The sequence below is a fragment of the Phaenicophaeus curvirostris genome, chromosome 35 (genome assembly GCF_032191515.1).
Source record: "Phaenicophaeus curvirostris isolate KB17595 chromosome 35, BPBGC_Pcur_1.0, whole genome shotgun sequence".
Lineage (NCBI taxonomy): Eukaryota > Metazoa > Chordata > Aves > Cuculiformes > Cuculidae > Phaenicophaeus > Phaenicophaeus curvirostris.
The window spans coordinates 2,364,514-2,380,568 of NC_091426.1; the positions used below are offsets into that span (position 1 = coordinate 2,364,514).

At 53.7% G+C, this 16,055-nt stretch overlaps 1 protein-coding gene across 1 annotated transcript; it reads left to right on the plus strand.

The window, feature by feature from the left end:
• Nucleotides 1–1,985: 1,985 nt before the first annotated feature.
• Nucleotides 1,986–3,323, plus strand: LOC138732677 (olfactory receptor 14J1-like). Its single transcript, XM_069879321.1, has 2 exons — nucleotides 1,986–2,034; nucleotides 2,782–3,323. The coding sequence occupies exons 1-2, from the start codon at nucleotides 1,986–1,988 to the stop codon at nucleotides 3,321–3,323; spliced, it is 591 nt and encodes a 196-aa protein (XP_069735422.1).
• The last annotated feature ends 12,732 nt before the right edge of the window (nucleotides 3,324–16,055 follow it).

Sequence of the window (16,055 nt, forward strand, 5' to 3'; positions counted from 1 at the left end):
AAGAGAGCTGAATGTCCTCCCAGCCCCAGGTCTAAAGACCAGGGAAGAAAAGCCTGAATTCCCGCGATGGAACAGGATGGAGAAATGAGATCATTCCCTGTCACATTCCTGGGGTTCTGTTTAATGATGGGGCAACAAAAGTGATTCTCATGGCCAGCTATTTTTCTAACAGGAGTAATGACAGTGCAGGAGAAGTGTCTCTGCCCAGCTGAGGGAGGGAAGATCAGGGATGGCTTCAGCCTGTTTCTCAGCAGGTTCCCCTGGAGCCCCAGGGACAGCTCGAGGGAGCCCAGAGGGGGCAGAGAAAGCGCTGCCTTGGGCTGCTCCTCTGCTGCTGAGCTGGGCTGGGCTCCTGGGACAGAGTGAGCTCATAACAAGAGGGTAGTTATGAAAAGAGCCAGGTCTGGCCAGGAGCAGCTCCTCTGCCAAGCCCAGCAGGGCTGAGGGCACTGCCTGCAGGCAGCGAGGGGAGAGGAGGGAGCGGAGAGAGGGGAAAGGCAGGGTGGGGTGGGAGGAAAGAGGAGTCTTCATTTGGAGAAAGATCTTCACAGCCCTTCTCTGGGTGCAGGACAATGCAGGTGCGATTCCTGGAGGAGTCTCCCAAAGCCAGCACAGCCACAGCCTGTGGGCTCTGTCAGGAGGGCTCTCGCAGTTTCTCCAGTGGAAAGAAAAACCAGGGTCAGTGCTCGGTCTGCCCAGGGAGCTCCTCATGTTGGGACAGGGAGAACTTGTGGAGGGAAGAAGCAGCTCCTTGGAAAAGAGGGTCTTTTTGCTCTCAAGAGGGTGCTGTGCCAGTCAGGGCTTCTCACAGCTCCAAATCACCCCAGGACACTTCTAAGAGGACATCTCAAGGGAATAATCAGGGCAGGGATTAGGATAAAGATAAGGAACTCTCCCGAGTCAGTTCCCTGCACCTGGGGAATTTCCGGGGAGAAAAGAAACAAGAGGCTCTCATGCTTGAAGAAATCACTGAGCCTCCAGACCTCTATCCTTGAGTGGCCAGTAGGTCTGATTGGAGCCTCTTAAAGTGTCTCCAACTGCTTCTCTGCCCATGGAGAGCACCAGCATCACCTCTGCTGGACCCATCAGGCTCATTCTGCCCCATCCTTTCCTGCTTATAAACAAGACCCTGTGCCCAGCTTCACCCGCCAATCAGGCAGGTTTGTGTAGGGCCAGGGGGAGGCAGAGAGGGTCAGATGAGGTCTGTGAGCATTGACAGGGAGAAGAGATGGGTCAGGGAAACATCTCCAGTGAGGAAAATCCCCGGGCAGAAGGGATAAGATCGGAGAATGTGAGGAAACATAAAAGAGAGATGTTGTGGAAGGGCAAATACAGAAACCCCTACACGACTGCATCCAACACAGACCCTCCCTCTGAGCAAGCCCCCTTGCCTCCTCTCCCACCCCACAAAGTCTCTGCCCTCAGCTTGGGCTCCAAGACTGAACCCCCTCCACTGCAGCCAGAGTTTCAGCACAGCCGTGGTGCAGCTCTCTAATCACGGGTCCATTTTCCTCTCCAGAGCACAGGGGCTGAGAGTACCAGTGCAGCAATGTTTATTTTTGGGAGGGAGTGAGCAGAGCTGGGTTAGGGTAATGCTGTCCTGAGTGCCCGGCTGCCTCTGCTGTGGCCTCTCTCAGCTGGACCAGCTTCTTTGCTGGCTTCTCTGTTTGTCTGTGTTCTTGCTGTTGATCTCCTGTTCTTGCTGCCAGGCTCTCTGGGGTTGGGAGTTTCAGCAGTCAAGTGTGGCACTGAACTTCTGATTCCTCCCATGCAGGTGTGTCCGTGGGAATGCAGTGTCCAAGCTTTCGTCTCACCCATGGGGCTGTGGGCAGAGCAGTCTGAGTCGTTCCCTGAGGAAAGAGCTGACTCTTGCTTACTGAACCACCACCATTAGGATACTCGGATTGTTCCATGAGGGTTCTTTCCTAGCTGTGAGCTTCCCTCATGGATATAAATCTCTGCTATCACAACTTGGTGCTACCTGGATGACCGTGGAGAAATACAGAGATGCTACAGCCAAGGGAATGCTTCTGGGTTTGTGAAATGAGCCGTGTGTGTCCTGGGCTGACAGTGGGGTGCTGAGACCTTACAGAAGGGTGAGACATTGAGTGGTGTGAGGTGGATCCCTCTGTGCTCAGAAGGGTGAGGTGGCTTTTGAAGGTAACAAGGGAGAGTGATCCCCCTCCATCTCAGAAAGGTGCAAGCCCAGAGCTGCTGGGGACAAGAGCAAAGTAGAGGGCAGCACCCCTCCCTCTGCACTAAGCCACAGGTAATGCTCTCCCTGAGTGCAGCAGGGATGCTGAGGGTTTCTGACATCCAAGAACACTGTCCGGGGTGGGAGCAAGAGTGGTAAAGGCCCAAACCTCTCTGCCTTCCTTCTACCCTCTCAGTTCCTCATCCCTGGAGGTGCAGATGCTGACAAGCCCTTTTGCACCAGGAGCAGTTCCACAGGACAAAGCTGAACCCCAGCAGTGTCCCCTGTGCCCAGCGTCCCCATGACCCCCAGCTGCAGAGCAGGGCTGACCCCTCGCAGCCAGCGGGCAGAGGCCCTGCTCCTCCCGGCACATTCAGCCGGCACCGAGCAGGGCTCCAGGCATGGAGCTGGCGGAAGGGCTGCAACTGGAAATGGAAAAGCAGTGGCAACTGTGCAGTGTGAGAACTGGCTTTGATTTTACTCAAAGAAGTCTCCTGTAACTTCTCACACTATTTTGGCTTTGATCCAGAGGCAGCAGATGTCCAACAGCAGCTCCATCACCCAGTTCCTCCTCCTGGCATTCGCAGACACACGGGAGCTGCAGCTCCTGCACTTCTGGCTCTTCCTGGGCATCTACCTGGCTGTCCTCCTGAGCAACGGCCTCATCATCACCACCATCGCCTGCGACCACCACCTCCACACCCCCATGTACTTCTTCCTCCTCAACCTCGCCCTCCCCGATATTGGTTCCCTCTGCACCACTGTCCCTAAATCCATAGCCAACTCCCTCTGGGACACCAGGGCCATCTCCTACTCAGGATGTGTTGCCCAGGTCTTCTTTGTGTTGTTCTTGTTGAGTGCAGAATATTATCTTCTCACGGACATGTCCTACGACCGCTGCGTTGCCATCTGCAAACCCCTGCACTACGGGACCCTCCTGGGCAGCAGAGCTTGTGTCCACATGGCAGCAGCTGCCTGGGGCACTGGGTTTCTCGCTGCTCTGCTGCACACGGCCAATACATTTTCCCTGCCCCTGTGCCAGGGCAATGCTGTGGAGCAGTTCTTCTGTGAAATCCCGCAGATTCTCAAGCTCTCCTGCTCACACTCCTACCTCTGGGAAGTTCAGTAAAGCCTGAGTGCTCTGAGTTTGGTCACATTGCCAGTGGTTTGCACCATGTCACCATTGCGGATGGTTTGCTTCATGGTTGGGTGTTCAAAAATGTGATTATTGCACTAATTTAAACTAAAGGATGTGGTCGACCTGGACTTCTGTAAAGCCTTTGACGTGGTACCCCACAACATCCTTCTCTCTTCCCCCAGCTTTCTCTCTCCTTCCCCAGCTTTGTGGGGGTTTTGTGGGGTCCTGGGTCCCTTTTGGGGGTTTGTGGGGGCGGCCCTGGATCCCATTTGGGGGGATTTTGGAGGGGCGTGGGTTCCTTCTGGGGGGATTTGGGGGGCTCCTGAGTCCCTCTTGGGGGCCTTTGAGTCTCTCTTGAGAGAATTCAGAGGGTTCCAGACCCCTTTCGGGGGGTTGGGGGAAAGTAGTGGATCCCTTTAGGGGATCTGGGGGGATCCCGGGTCCCATTTGTGGGTTTGGTGGGTCCTGGGTGCCATTTGGGGGATTTAGGGGGGTCCTGTGTCCCTTTTGGGCAGTTTTGGTGGGTCCTGGGTCCCATTTGGAGACTTCTGGGGGTTTTGGATCCTTTTTCAGGGTTTGTGAGGGTCTTGAATCCCTTTTGGGGAGCTGTGGGTTTCTTTTGGGGGGATTCAGATGGTCCCAGATCGCTTTGGGAGTTTGGGGAAGGGGTGTCTTGGATCCCTTTTGTGGGGTTTTGGGGGGTCCTGGGTTCCATTTGGGGACATGTAGGGTGGTTTCTGTGTCCCTTTTGGGAGGTTTGGTGGGTCCTGGGTCCCTTTTGGAGGTTGAGGCTCCTGGGACCCATTTGCAGGGATTGGGGAGGTTCTGGGTAAATTTGGGTGGGGGTTGGGGGAGCCTTGGGTCCTTTTGGGAGACTCCTGATTCCCTTTTGGGGGACTCCTGGTTCCCTTTTGGGGGCTTGGAGTTTCATGGATCCCTTTTGAGGGGGATGTTTTGGGTCCCATTAGGTGTTTTAGGAGGGGTTCTCCTTCCATCTGGGGGGGGTGGGTGGGTTGTGGGGTCTTGGGTCCTTTTGAGGAGGTTCTGAATCCAGTGCAGGGTGGGGGGGAGTGGGGTGTGTCCTGGATCCCTTTTGGGAGTTTGGGAAGGATCCTGGATCCCTTTAAGGGGGATTAGGCATGCCCTGGATCCAATTTGGGAGTTTGTGGGGGTCCTGAGTCCCGTTTTGGGGGTTTTGATGGTTCCTGGTTCCCATGTGGGAGGTTGAGGGGGTCGTGGAACTCTTTTGAGGGGTCTGGGGGGGTCTTGGGTCACTTTTGGGGGGCTTTGGATTTCTTTTGAGGGAATTAAAGGGGACCCAGATCCCTTTAGGGGGTTTGGGGTAGGAGTTCTGCGGTCCCTTTAAGGAAGTTTTGGGGGTGTCCTGGGTTCCTTTTTGTGGATATTGTGGGTCCTGGGTCCAATTTTGGGGGGTTGGGGGAGTCTTGGGTTCCTTTTGGGGGGTTCTGGGTCTCTTCTGAAGGAATTCAGGGGGTCCTGGATCCCTTTTGGGGGTTGGGGGGGGGTCCTGGGTCCCTCTTCACCACCCTCCATGCTGCTCCTGGGGTTGGCGTGGGCAGAGGAATTGGGAGCCAGGGAGCCATTTCAGACTGGGAGAAAGTGGGAGGAGAATGGCTTTAATATTTGGCCCTTGTTGCTCCCAATCCAAAGCTTTCTGAACTGTCAATAAAGTAAATCGAACTTCAGCAAGTCCACACCTCTGTGCCCGTGACAGTCATTGGTCTCTGAACCTCCTTTGCTTTCTCTTGACCCCTGAGCCGTTCTGGTTCGTTTTCTCCCTCTGTCCCGTTGGTTCGGGGCTTGGAGGGAGCAGCTGCGGGGGGTCCGGCTGCTGGCCAAGGTTAACCCACCACAGGACACATCAGGGCTGCCGTGTCCAATACAGGGCTCCCCGCACAAGGAAGACCCTGCCCAGCCTGGAGAGAGTCCTGCTGAGGCCAGCAGGATGGCTGGGGCTGGAGCACATCATGGACAAGGAGAGGCTTGTGAGATGGGTTCTGAGAAACCTTTCAGGGTACAACACTGAGCAAGGACCCAGGGCAGCTGGGGGATCCCAATGCAAGGACTTTCTCGGTGTTTGATGAGACAAAGCCATGAGCCCCTGATGGGTTTGGAGCTGTGTGAGAAAGGGCTTGGCTGAGAGACCTGCAGTGGCAAGAGCGGGGGACTGGTGTATAAGAAATTTCAGTAGGAAAAGGGTTCTCTTTTTATTGATAATGGTTGTAGAGTTGGATATCAGGCCTGCAGCAAGGCAAGGGGTGAGGAGGGGAGTGTGCAAGTGGAGAGAGAACAGCTCTGGGAGATCAAGCGCTTGTGCCCGGCAGCACTGCCGTGCTGGGATTCTTTTCCCCTCCACCCACGACCACAGGAACTGTCCCTGCAAGTCCAGAAATGTCTCGCAGGAAATATATCAGGAAACAGAAGTCGTTGAGCATCCCTTTATTTTGTTTAAACACACAGAGAGCACAGCTCCTCATTTACACAGACAATGAGCAAGAAAAGAGAAGAAAACAGTGAATTAAAAACAGGATGACAAGATTATAAAGGGGGGATGAAAGGGGGTTTGGGGGGTGCTAGAGGGGTTTTGAGGGGGAATAAAGGGGGTTTGGAGGGAACAAAGGGAGTTTGGGGGGCATAAAAGGGGTTTTGGGGGGATAATAGAGGGTTTGGGGTGATATAGGGGGTTAAAGGGGGTTAAAGGGGTTTTGGGGTGATATAAGGGAGTTTAGGGGGAATAAAGGCGTTTGGGGAGAGAAAAGGGGATGTGGGGTCAAAAGAGAGGATTTGGGGGAAATAAAAGGGGAATAAAGAAGGATAAAGGGGACTGGGGGTATAAAAGGGGGTTTTGGGGGGATAAAAGGGAGTTTGGGGAGCGATAAAGGGAGTTTAGGGGACTAAAAAGGGGGTTTTATCCTTTTATCCCCCCAAAACCTCTTTAATGCCTTCAGACTCCATATATTGCCCCCAAAGGAGGCTTGGGAGGGATCCATATGGGAAAATCCATTCACCATCGCACAAATCAAGGAACAGACCCGACTCCAGGAGCCAAGGATGAGGCTGAATGAGGTAGAAAGCCTCAGCCCTGGTCGAGGACCCGAAGCAGGAGGGGCACCGGCCCCCACGATCAATCTTGGACCCCAGGCTCGTGCACGTCCACCTCACAGGGAGGTGATCCAGGTGGCACTAGAAACAGGTTTGCTGTTGCTGGGACGATGGCTGCGGGCAGGGTGAGGCCTCTGGTTTTCCTGCCACGAACAGTGGCTGCAGGAGTTGGGTCTGGCTCCACAGAGCCCTCTCTGCAGAGAGAAAAGGTGTGTCTGAGGCCTCAGCTGCAGATGTAGGATGGGGAATCTCCTGCACGACACGGAGCTGGCTCGGCTCTGCACCCCAGGCTCAGAGCTGCCGGCACAGCGTGACCGAGGGGGACACCGGCACCTGATGGCACCTCCGAGCAGGGGGATTCCTGCAGGCACGTTCCCTGTCAGGAGCGGGTGCTGGTGCGCGTCTCGCTTTCCAGGGGAAGCTCAGCCCCTGCTCTTTCCCATCCTGACCTGGCTTTGCCCACGCCGGTCACTCATGTCCAGGCAGGATCTGCTTGAGCCGACCTCGGCTCTGGTCAGAGGAGGCTCCCGGGAAGAAGGCCCAGGAGTTCAGAGGCCAATTAAAGCACCCAACAGCGGCTGAAATCTCAGCAGAGTGTTTTGGCCAAGACGTCATTCACCGCTGCCCAGCAGCCTGAGTAGAAACGCTTTGTGGCTACGAGCAGCCCTTGCAGGAAGCCGTGGGGGCAATCAGTGACTCACCGTGTTCTCTTCCTCCACATCCAGATCACGACACTGCACACCAGGATCACAATCACGAGGGAATGCAGGGCTCCTACTGCACCCATCATGAAGTGCAGTTGCACATCTGGGGGCCCTCTGACACTCTTGGTCGTCTGAGACTTGACAACACTTGGGGTTGTCTCACCGAGCACACCTGGAGGAGCCATTGGGAATGTCAGTCCGTGCTGTGACCCTCTGGAGAGCTCACCCAACAAAACTCAGGTGGCCAGGAGAGCACATGGGGAGCACCGATCCTTGTCCAGTTTTCCTTTCAGCTACATGGACAAAAGCCGTCCCTGCAGCAGGGAGGGCCACCCCAACGCTCTCTCCTCCCTGATGGGTGACACCGGGTCACTACGGGACAGCAGCTACCGGGCGTGCGAGTGGCCGGCATCGCCTCTGCTCCTTTGGCAGGGACGGGCACTGAGCCACTGCTCCCTGTTCGAAAGACAACCTTCTGAACAGCCTCTGTGTCCATCTCTAGAGAAAGAAAGCAGGAGCTGGATCAGATGGAACTGTTCCCCTCAGGGAGGTGGCATTTTCAGCAGGCGATGTATCTCAGGACAGACACCAGGCTCCACACCTCCAGTTTGCAGGACTTGTCTTCAACTTATGCTCCCCTGTAAGACTGCTCAGGACCTGGATTCTCTTGGAAAGAATAATCTGATCAGTATGGTGGGCTTCCCCGGGCTGGGACAACACTGCCAGGAGTCCGAGAAAGGCAAAGCCTCAGCACAGCTCCAGCACAAGGCGACAGTAAACACCTTCCTTCAAAGGGGACACGGAGATCCTGCAGCCACTTCTGCTGCGAAAGAGCCCTTCGCAGAAGCACGTCCCATCCTGCCACCTCCATCCCACGGAGGGGTCACAAACACACGCAGTGGACTGAACCCCATCTCTGTCACCATATCCAGGGCACTTTCACCATCAAGACCCCACTGATCCCCAAGCCAGAGGGAAACCAGTTCTGTAAAACACATCCAGGAACAGAGAGAAAAGCCACCTGAGACCAAATCCACAGCCCTTCATGGTCACTGCCCTCAAGGCAGCTGTGCGGCCTCAAGCTGGGTGTCCAGCTTCCATCTGTCCCTGACCCTGAGGTGTCACCCAGAGTTCTCAGCCACCAAGGAGAAGAGGGGCTGGACCCGTTGGTGAAGCTGGGGCTGCTCCGATCCTGACCAGCTCTGGCCAGCTCTGCCAGACTCAGTACCCTCAAGCTGCCTGTGTGTCCTCTCGGCCACCCAGGGCTTCTCTCCCCTCCGGTGACCAACAGCAAGGGCTGAGCACCCACAGCTTCTGCAGGCTGGATGTCAGCCTCTGGCCAGGACAGCTCTGGCCAGGGTCAGCTCAGCTGGGGCTCTTTTATCCCCCAAACCCCTTTTACGCCCCCAATCCCCCTCTATTGCCCCCCAAGCCCCCTCTATTGCGGATCAGATGGAACAGTTCCCCTCAGGGAGGTGACATCTTTAAGAGGAGATCCTCAAAGACACTGGCCAGGTCGACGAACAAGGGCTGGGCTTTTGGGGCTGCACCCACCACTGCTCCAAGCAGCAGCCACGCCTGCCCTGTTGGAGACCAAGCCATGGCACGTGATCTTCTGGCCCGAGATCTTCTGGCCCGAGCTGCACGAGGTGGGTTTGGTAGAGATGCACCACGATGCCACAGCCCGTCCTTCCCAGGGCAGGGGAAGCGGCTGCAGCCAGGCCAGCGGGGAAACAGCCCTTGGGAGAACACTCCTCTGCTCAGGCTCCGAGGGTCCCGCAGAGACAGCTTTGAAAGGCAAAGCGCCCCAGGGCCATCACCGAGCCGTTCCCTCTCTGCCCTTCCAGCTGCCTGCACATTGGCCACAGAAAGAGCGACTCCCATTGCACAAGGCAAGAAGATGAAAAGGGAAAGGCTCCTTCCTCTCACTGACTGACCCCAGGGGTCGCTCACAGGCTCGAGGGCGGGATCAGGCCAAGCAGTCAGGAAGCCGTCATCTGTGAGAGGATCTGAAGGGAAATTGCAGAGGAATGAGCTCTCGTTTCAGTGTCCACATGTTCTTCCAGGGCAAGGGTCCTCAGGAACTCACCCCCAGGCTGCGCTACGGGCTCCAAACCAACTTCCAGCTGAGCAGCTGGAAAACCATTGAAACCGCCCTCACCTAGAAGAGAGCACAGAGGAGAGAAACATGGTGTGAGTTCGAGGGAGTCGTGCCCAGCAGGAAGGGCTCAGTCAGCGCCTGGCAGCAGCGGTGCTGGGTCTCACACCTTGCGGAGGCTGCGAGCGATGGTGCAGCCGCTGCTGCTGGTTGTAGTTCCAGTCGAGAGCTGGGGCAGCTGCTGCCCCAGTGCTACTGGTACGGCTCAGAGCTGGTCTGTGCAGACCTCGGGGCACAGATCGGATGGGTGGGCACGTGCTCTTCTCCACGTGTGCGCATCGGCCACAGAAGAAGAACTTTGCATTGCACACGGAAAGGGCCAGCTCCCACCTTTCTGATGGGTGACACCAGGCGACCACGGGACAGCAATTACCTGGCTGCTGGTGGCTGGCACCAAACTCAGCGCAGCTGTTACCACAACGGCAGCAGAGACTCTGGACCATCCCCGTCGCTCAGAAGCTCCTGCAAGGCCTGACAGTGCGTGTAGGTGCAGCGAGGCTCTGGCTGATCCCTTCCTGCTAGCGCAGGATCTGACTTGTCCATCCAGCTCTCTAACCCTCCACTTCCCAAGCCCTCTGGTTACGAGGGCTGCATACTCACTGTGTCCTGCTTTCTTCATCTTTGCCAGGAGTTCCTCCAGGATTTCTGATGCCTGCTGCAAAGATTTCCCTTGTTTGGCTTTGTACTTTGCTCTTTGAAGACCCGAACAGAAAGGATCCGGTTAGGTTTCTCACTAATAAAAACACCCCTGAGAATTTCCCATCACACCCTGTGATCACTCACAGCTGAACCAAAGGGCGTGAGCCAACGTGAAGCCTGCCTCCATCTCCTCCCCATGCCTGGATCTCGTTGTGTCATTTCTGTACTCAGTGGTGCCTCCAGCATTGAACCCCCTCATCTACAGCTTGAGGAACCAGCAGCTCAAGGATGCAGTGTGGAAACTGAAATCTGGATGGTTCTCTGAATCAATGAACCTCTCATCACCTTCTGCATAGCCGTTATCGTGCATCTCACGGCAGGCCCAGACTGGTTTCTGTATTTGTTGGTGGTGTTGCTGGTTTCTTCCGTTGTGATCATCTTGTCATCCGGTTTTTAATTCACTGTTTTCTTCTCTTTTCTTGCTCATTGTCTGTGTAAATGAGGAGCTGTGCTCTCTGTGTGTTTAAACAAAATAAAGGGATGCTCAACGACTTCTGTTTCCTGATATATTTCCTGCGAGACATTTCTGGACTTGCAGGGACAGTTCCTGTGGTCGTGGGTGGAGGGGAAAAGAATCCCAGCACGGCAGCGCTGCCGGGCACAAGCGCTTGATCTCCCAGAGCTGTTCTCTCTCCACTTGCACACTCCCCTCCTCACCCCTTGCCTTGCTGCAGGCCTGATATCCAACTCTACAACCATTATCAATAAAAAGAGAACCCTTTTCCTACTGAAATTTCTTATACACCAGTCCCCCGCTCTTGCCACTGCAGGTCTCTCAGCCAAGCCCTTTCTCACACAGCTCCAAACCCATCAGGGGCTCATGGCTTTGTCTCATCAAACACTGAGAAAGTCCTTGCATTGGGATCCCCCAGCTGCCCTGGGTCCTTGCTCAGTGTTGTACCCTGAAAGGTTTCTCAGAACCCATCTCACAAGCCTCTCCTTGTCCATGATGTGCTCCAGCCCCAGCCATCCTGCTGGCCTCAGCAGGACTCTCTCCAGGCTGGGCAGGGTCTTCCTTGTGCTGGGAGCCCCGTACTGGACACGGCAGCCCTGATGTGTCCTGTGGTGGGTTAACCTTGGCCAGCAGCCGGACCCCCCGCAGCTGCTCCCTCCAAGCCCCGAACCAACGGGACAGAGGGAGAAAATGAACCAGAACGGCTCAGGGGTCAAGAGAAAGCAAAGGAGGTTCAGAGACCAATGACTGTCACGGGCACAGAGGTGTGGACTTGCTGAAGTTCGATTTACTTTATTGACAGTTCAGAAAGCTTTGGATTGGGAGCAACAAGGGCCAAATATTAAAGCCATTCTCCTCCCACTTTCTCCCAGTCTGAAATGGCTCCCTGGCTCCCAATTCCTCTGCCCGCCCCAACCCCAGGAGCAGCATGGAGGGTGGTGAAGAGGGAGTTAGCAGTCAGTGAAGAACATCTCTGCAGCTCCTTCCTCCTCGCACTTCTCCCCTATCCCAGCGTGGCTCCTCTAGATGGGATCCCACCGTATTTGCGGTCGGGGCTCCGTGTGGTTCATTCCTTTCTCTCTACTCATGGGGCAGTATGAGAGCCCTGAGAGCATCCGTGGACCTTCATGGCCCTGACCAGCATCTCCTGGGCCTCCACCCACCCCTCTGTCCATGGACCAGGAGACACTGAAGCCAGGCCTGATTTTCAGCCCCAGCTTGATCTGAGCTGTAGGTATGCGGGTCTCCAGACACAGACACGGCCTTGGACCTTGTTGAGTCCATGGACCTTGTTGAGTCAGACCTGCAGAGTCACTTCCCAGCCTGGTTCCTTATGGGGTGAGCAACGGAGTGACACTGTGGCCCTCCCTGTTCCAGAGCCCAGCTGTTTTGTGGAGGCCCAGGGCCATACTTCTGCCTTTCTTCCCATCCCTTGGTCAGGTTTTTAGAAGGGAGGAAGGAAAAGCAGGTGAAGTTGGAGGGCCCCAGTGACTGCAAAGGGAGCAGAGCCATCAAACCAGAAATCATGTAAAGGCAATGCTTGTCTAAAACTGTTCTCTTCCTTTCTTGGAGGCCTTGTGTCTTCCGCAGGAACCTTGAGGTGTTGTGTTCCATCCGCCTCTTTTTCTTTTAGCGTTTCCTTTGACCATACCCAAGCCATTGTGTTTGAATTCTCTTTCCAGCCTGATGTAATCCATGATCTGGAGATGGGACAGACGACTGGAAGGAGAATCCCACTCCTCTGGAGAAGAAGGTGGATATTCCCAGGAATCTGAGGAACCACGGCTGACCAGTAGCTGTGTCCATGGAACTGGTCAAGTGCCTCATCTCTTTTTTTGTATTTGGGGCTTAGACGCCTGGTTCCTGTGTGAACGTAATAACACCTCCAGCTCAGCTCTCCACAGTTTCCCTGTATCCAGGCATTTTGGTCTATGGCTTTGCATACATTGAATATTATTGATATAGGGCTTTTGGAACTGATAATTGCTGTCTTTTCTATTAAAATCCCTTTTCCTCCCCTAATTTCCAAGTGCCATTTGCTGGGATTCGTCCAGGGATCATAACACACAATTGATCCACTAATATTACACCGGTGATAAACAGTCAAATTCAATTTACAACTTTCAGTTTTGGTGCCTGTACAAATATAATGGGTATGGTAAACCAATGTCTGGGTAATTACATTTCTCTGTCTGGTTTCCTCGTTAGTGGGTAAACTGGTTTTAGTTCCTTACCAGTCTTGTAACTGTAAATTCAGAAATGTCTGCCTGCCTCACAAATCAATACCCTCTGGCCAAATATGACCTGCGTCACCCTTATGGCCGCAACGTGCCATCACATATCCACAGAATTTACACACTTCAATATTTGCTGTCTTGTTCCATGCAAATACAAGTTTAATTGTGCACTTGGGGCACAACAACCCTGTGCAGCTACAGACTAGGGGAAGTCTGGCTGGAAAGCTGTCTGGAGGAGAGGGACCTGGGGGTGTTGGTTGACAGCCAACTGAACATGAGCCAGCAGTGGCCCAGGTGGCCAAGAAGGCCAATGGCATCTTGTCTTGGATCAGAAATGGTGTGGCCAGCAGGTCCAGGGAGGTTCTTCTCCCTCTGGACTCGGCACTGGTGAGACCGCTCCTCGAATCCTGTGTTCAGTTCTGGGCCCCTCACCACAAGAAGGATGTTGAGGCTCTGGAGAGAGTCCAGAGAAGAGCAACAAAGCTGGTGAAAGGGCTGGAGAACAGGCCTTAAGAGGAGGCTGAGGGAGCTGGGGGTGTTTAGCCTGGAGAAGAAGAGGCTGAGGGGAGACCTCATTGCTCTCTACAACTACCTGAAAGGAGGTTGTGGAGAGGAGGCAGCTGGACTCTTTTCCCAAGTGACAGGGGACAGGATGAGAGGGAATTACACATGAGGATGAATTACTCATCAGTGTCTTCCGTAAGGTTATTGGTGTGTCCCCTGGCGATGACCATAGAATCATAGAATCATAGAATCACCAGGTTGGAAGAGACCCTCCAGATCATTGAGTCCAACCATTCCCACTGATCTCTAAACCATGCCCCTGAGTACCTCATCCACCCCCACCTTAAACACCTCCAGGGAAGGCGAGTCAACCACCTCCCTGGGCAGACCGTTCCATTGCCTAATGACCCTTGCCGTGAAGAATTTTTTCCTTATGTTAAGCGTGAACCTCCCCTGGCGGAGCTTGAGGCCATTCCCTCTTGTCCTGTCCCCTGTCACTTGGGAGAAGAGGCCAGCACCCTCCTCTCCACAGCCTCCCTTCAGGTAGTTGTAGAGAGCAATGAGGTCTCCCCTCAGCCTCCTCTTCTCCAGGCTAAACACCCCCAGCTCTCTCAGCCGCTCCTCGTAAGACTTGTTCTCCAGCCCCCTCACCAGCTTTGTCACTCTCCTCTGGACTCACTCCAGATCCTCAACATCCTTCTTGTGGTGAGGGGCCCAGAACTGAACCCAGGATTCGAGGAGCGGTCTCACCAGTGCCGAGTACAGAGGGAGAAGAACCTCCCTGGACCTGCTGGTCACACCATCTCTGATACAGGCCAAGATGCCATTGGTTACATGATGTCACAGTCCACTCAGTGGGTGGCTCCTTTACTCCTGGTTGCGTGGGTCACCCCCGTTCAGCCGTGCGGACGGCTGTTTCTGTAACTAAAAAACAAGAAAAGCACCTTCCCACTTTGGGGTCAGGCTCTCTCCTTTCCAACACTTTACTAACACCAGTCCTCAGGTTTCTCTTACGAATGCTCATCCCTAATGGTGTTGATTGAGCAATCCACCCCAGTTTGTGCATCTCGTTCAAGCGTCTCGCGATGGCTGAGATGTATTTTTGTAGCATCATCTCCTCAATACCTGGAGTCGTAATCGGCCCCAGACACAAACAAGGCAATCCAGACAACATTTCATAGGCAGGTAGGCCTGTATCCCTACGGGGTGGAGTTTGAATATTTAGTAGTGCTAACGGTAAGCATTTTACCCAAGACATCTGCGTTTCAATCATCAATTTAGTTAATTGTTGTTTAAGAGTTCGATTCATTCTCTCAGCTTGTCCTGAACTTTGGGCTATGGAAGTTCCATCTTATCCCCACCGCTCGCGTTGCTTCTTGCAACACTTTTGACGTGAAACGGGTGCCTCTATCAGAATTGATTGCATGCACCAACCCCAAACGAGGAATTATTGATTCTAATAGTGTTTTTGCAACAAATTGGGCTGTTGCTCAGGTGGCTGGAAAGGCTTCAACCCAATGAGTTAGTTGATCCACTGTAACTAATACATATTTCCATTTACGTTGGGTAATTCAGGACAGTCAATCTGAACCCTTTCAAATGGTCTATAAGCCAGGTCCCAACCACCCAAGGGTGTTTTCCTCATTGCACCTTTATTTATTTTTTGGCACATAGGGCACCCTTGGGTTATCTGTTTTGCTATTTCAAAAATCTCTGTGCTTCCAAAAGATTTTAAATACCGATCGCACAATGCCCTCGCTCCCCAATGGGTTTGCTCATGCCATCTCTTTAGTAATTTTTGAGCTACCGATTTTGGCAATATTTCTCTCCCATCTGGCAAAATCCACTTATTTTCCCGTAACATTGCCCCTAAATCTTGCATTCTCCTCATTCCCTCTGATGTAAAGGAGAAGACGTTAGTTATTTCCGTGGTTTTGGTTAATTCAAGAGGATTTATCTGAATGGGAGATTCAGCCCTTCTCGCTGCTTCTCTTGCTTTTTGATCAGCTAAATTATTCCCTCATATTTGAGCTGAAAATCCCTGCTGAAGTCCTGGGAGGTAGACAATGGTGATCCCTTGGGGGCCTTTTAACGCTTCTAAAATTAAGTTGATCGATTCTTCATGGATCAAATTCTTCCCTCGGGTGTTCATAAATCCCCTTTCTTTCCAGATCTTTCCGAAGGTATGTGCCACTCCATATGCATATTTCGAATCAGCATATCATAGAACCATAGAATAACCAGGTTGGGAAAGACCCACTGGATCATTGAGTCCAACCATTCCCATCAATCACTAACCCATGGCCCTCAGCACCTCGTCCACCCGTCCCTTAAACCCCTCCAGGGAAGGTGACTCAACCCCCTCCCTGGGCAGCCTCTGCCAGTGCCCAGTGACCCTTTCTGTGAAAGATTTTTTCCTGATGTCCAAGAAAGGAACATTTTAGTTTACAGACATTTCCATTTGGGGATTAAATAGGGCAGTTGGCCCAGGATGGGGATCTGCAGCCCTTCAAAGCAGACAGGGCTCTCTGTGGACCTTGATTCTTTGTTTGGGACCTGTCTTTTTTCCAACAAGACCAGGTGGATGTGCCTGGGCGGCTTGAATTCCGTTGATGGAATCATGGGTTGGATTGGGTTGTGTTGAGTTGTGTTGAGTTGAGTTGGAAACCCATCCAGGTCCCACCACAGGCAGGGAAACCTTTCGCTGGATAAAGTTGCTCCAGGAATGGAGGGGATGAGGGGGACGGGGAGGAGAGAGATGGGGAAGGGAGGGGAGGGGAGAGAAAAGAGGGGGAGCAACCTGATCCGGTGGGAGGTGCCCCTGCCCGTGGCAAGGGATTGCAA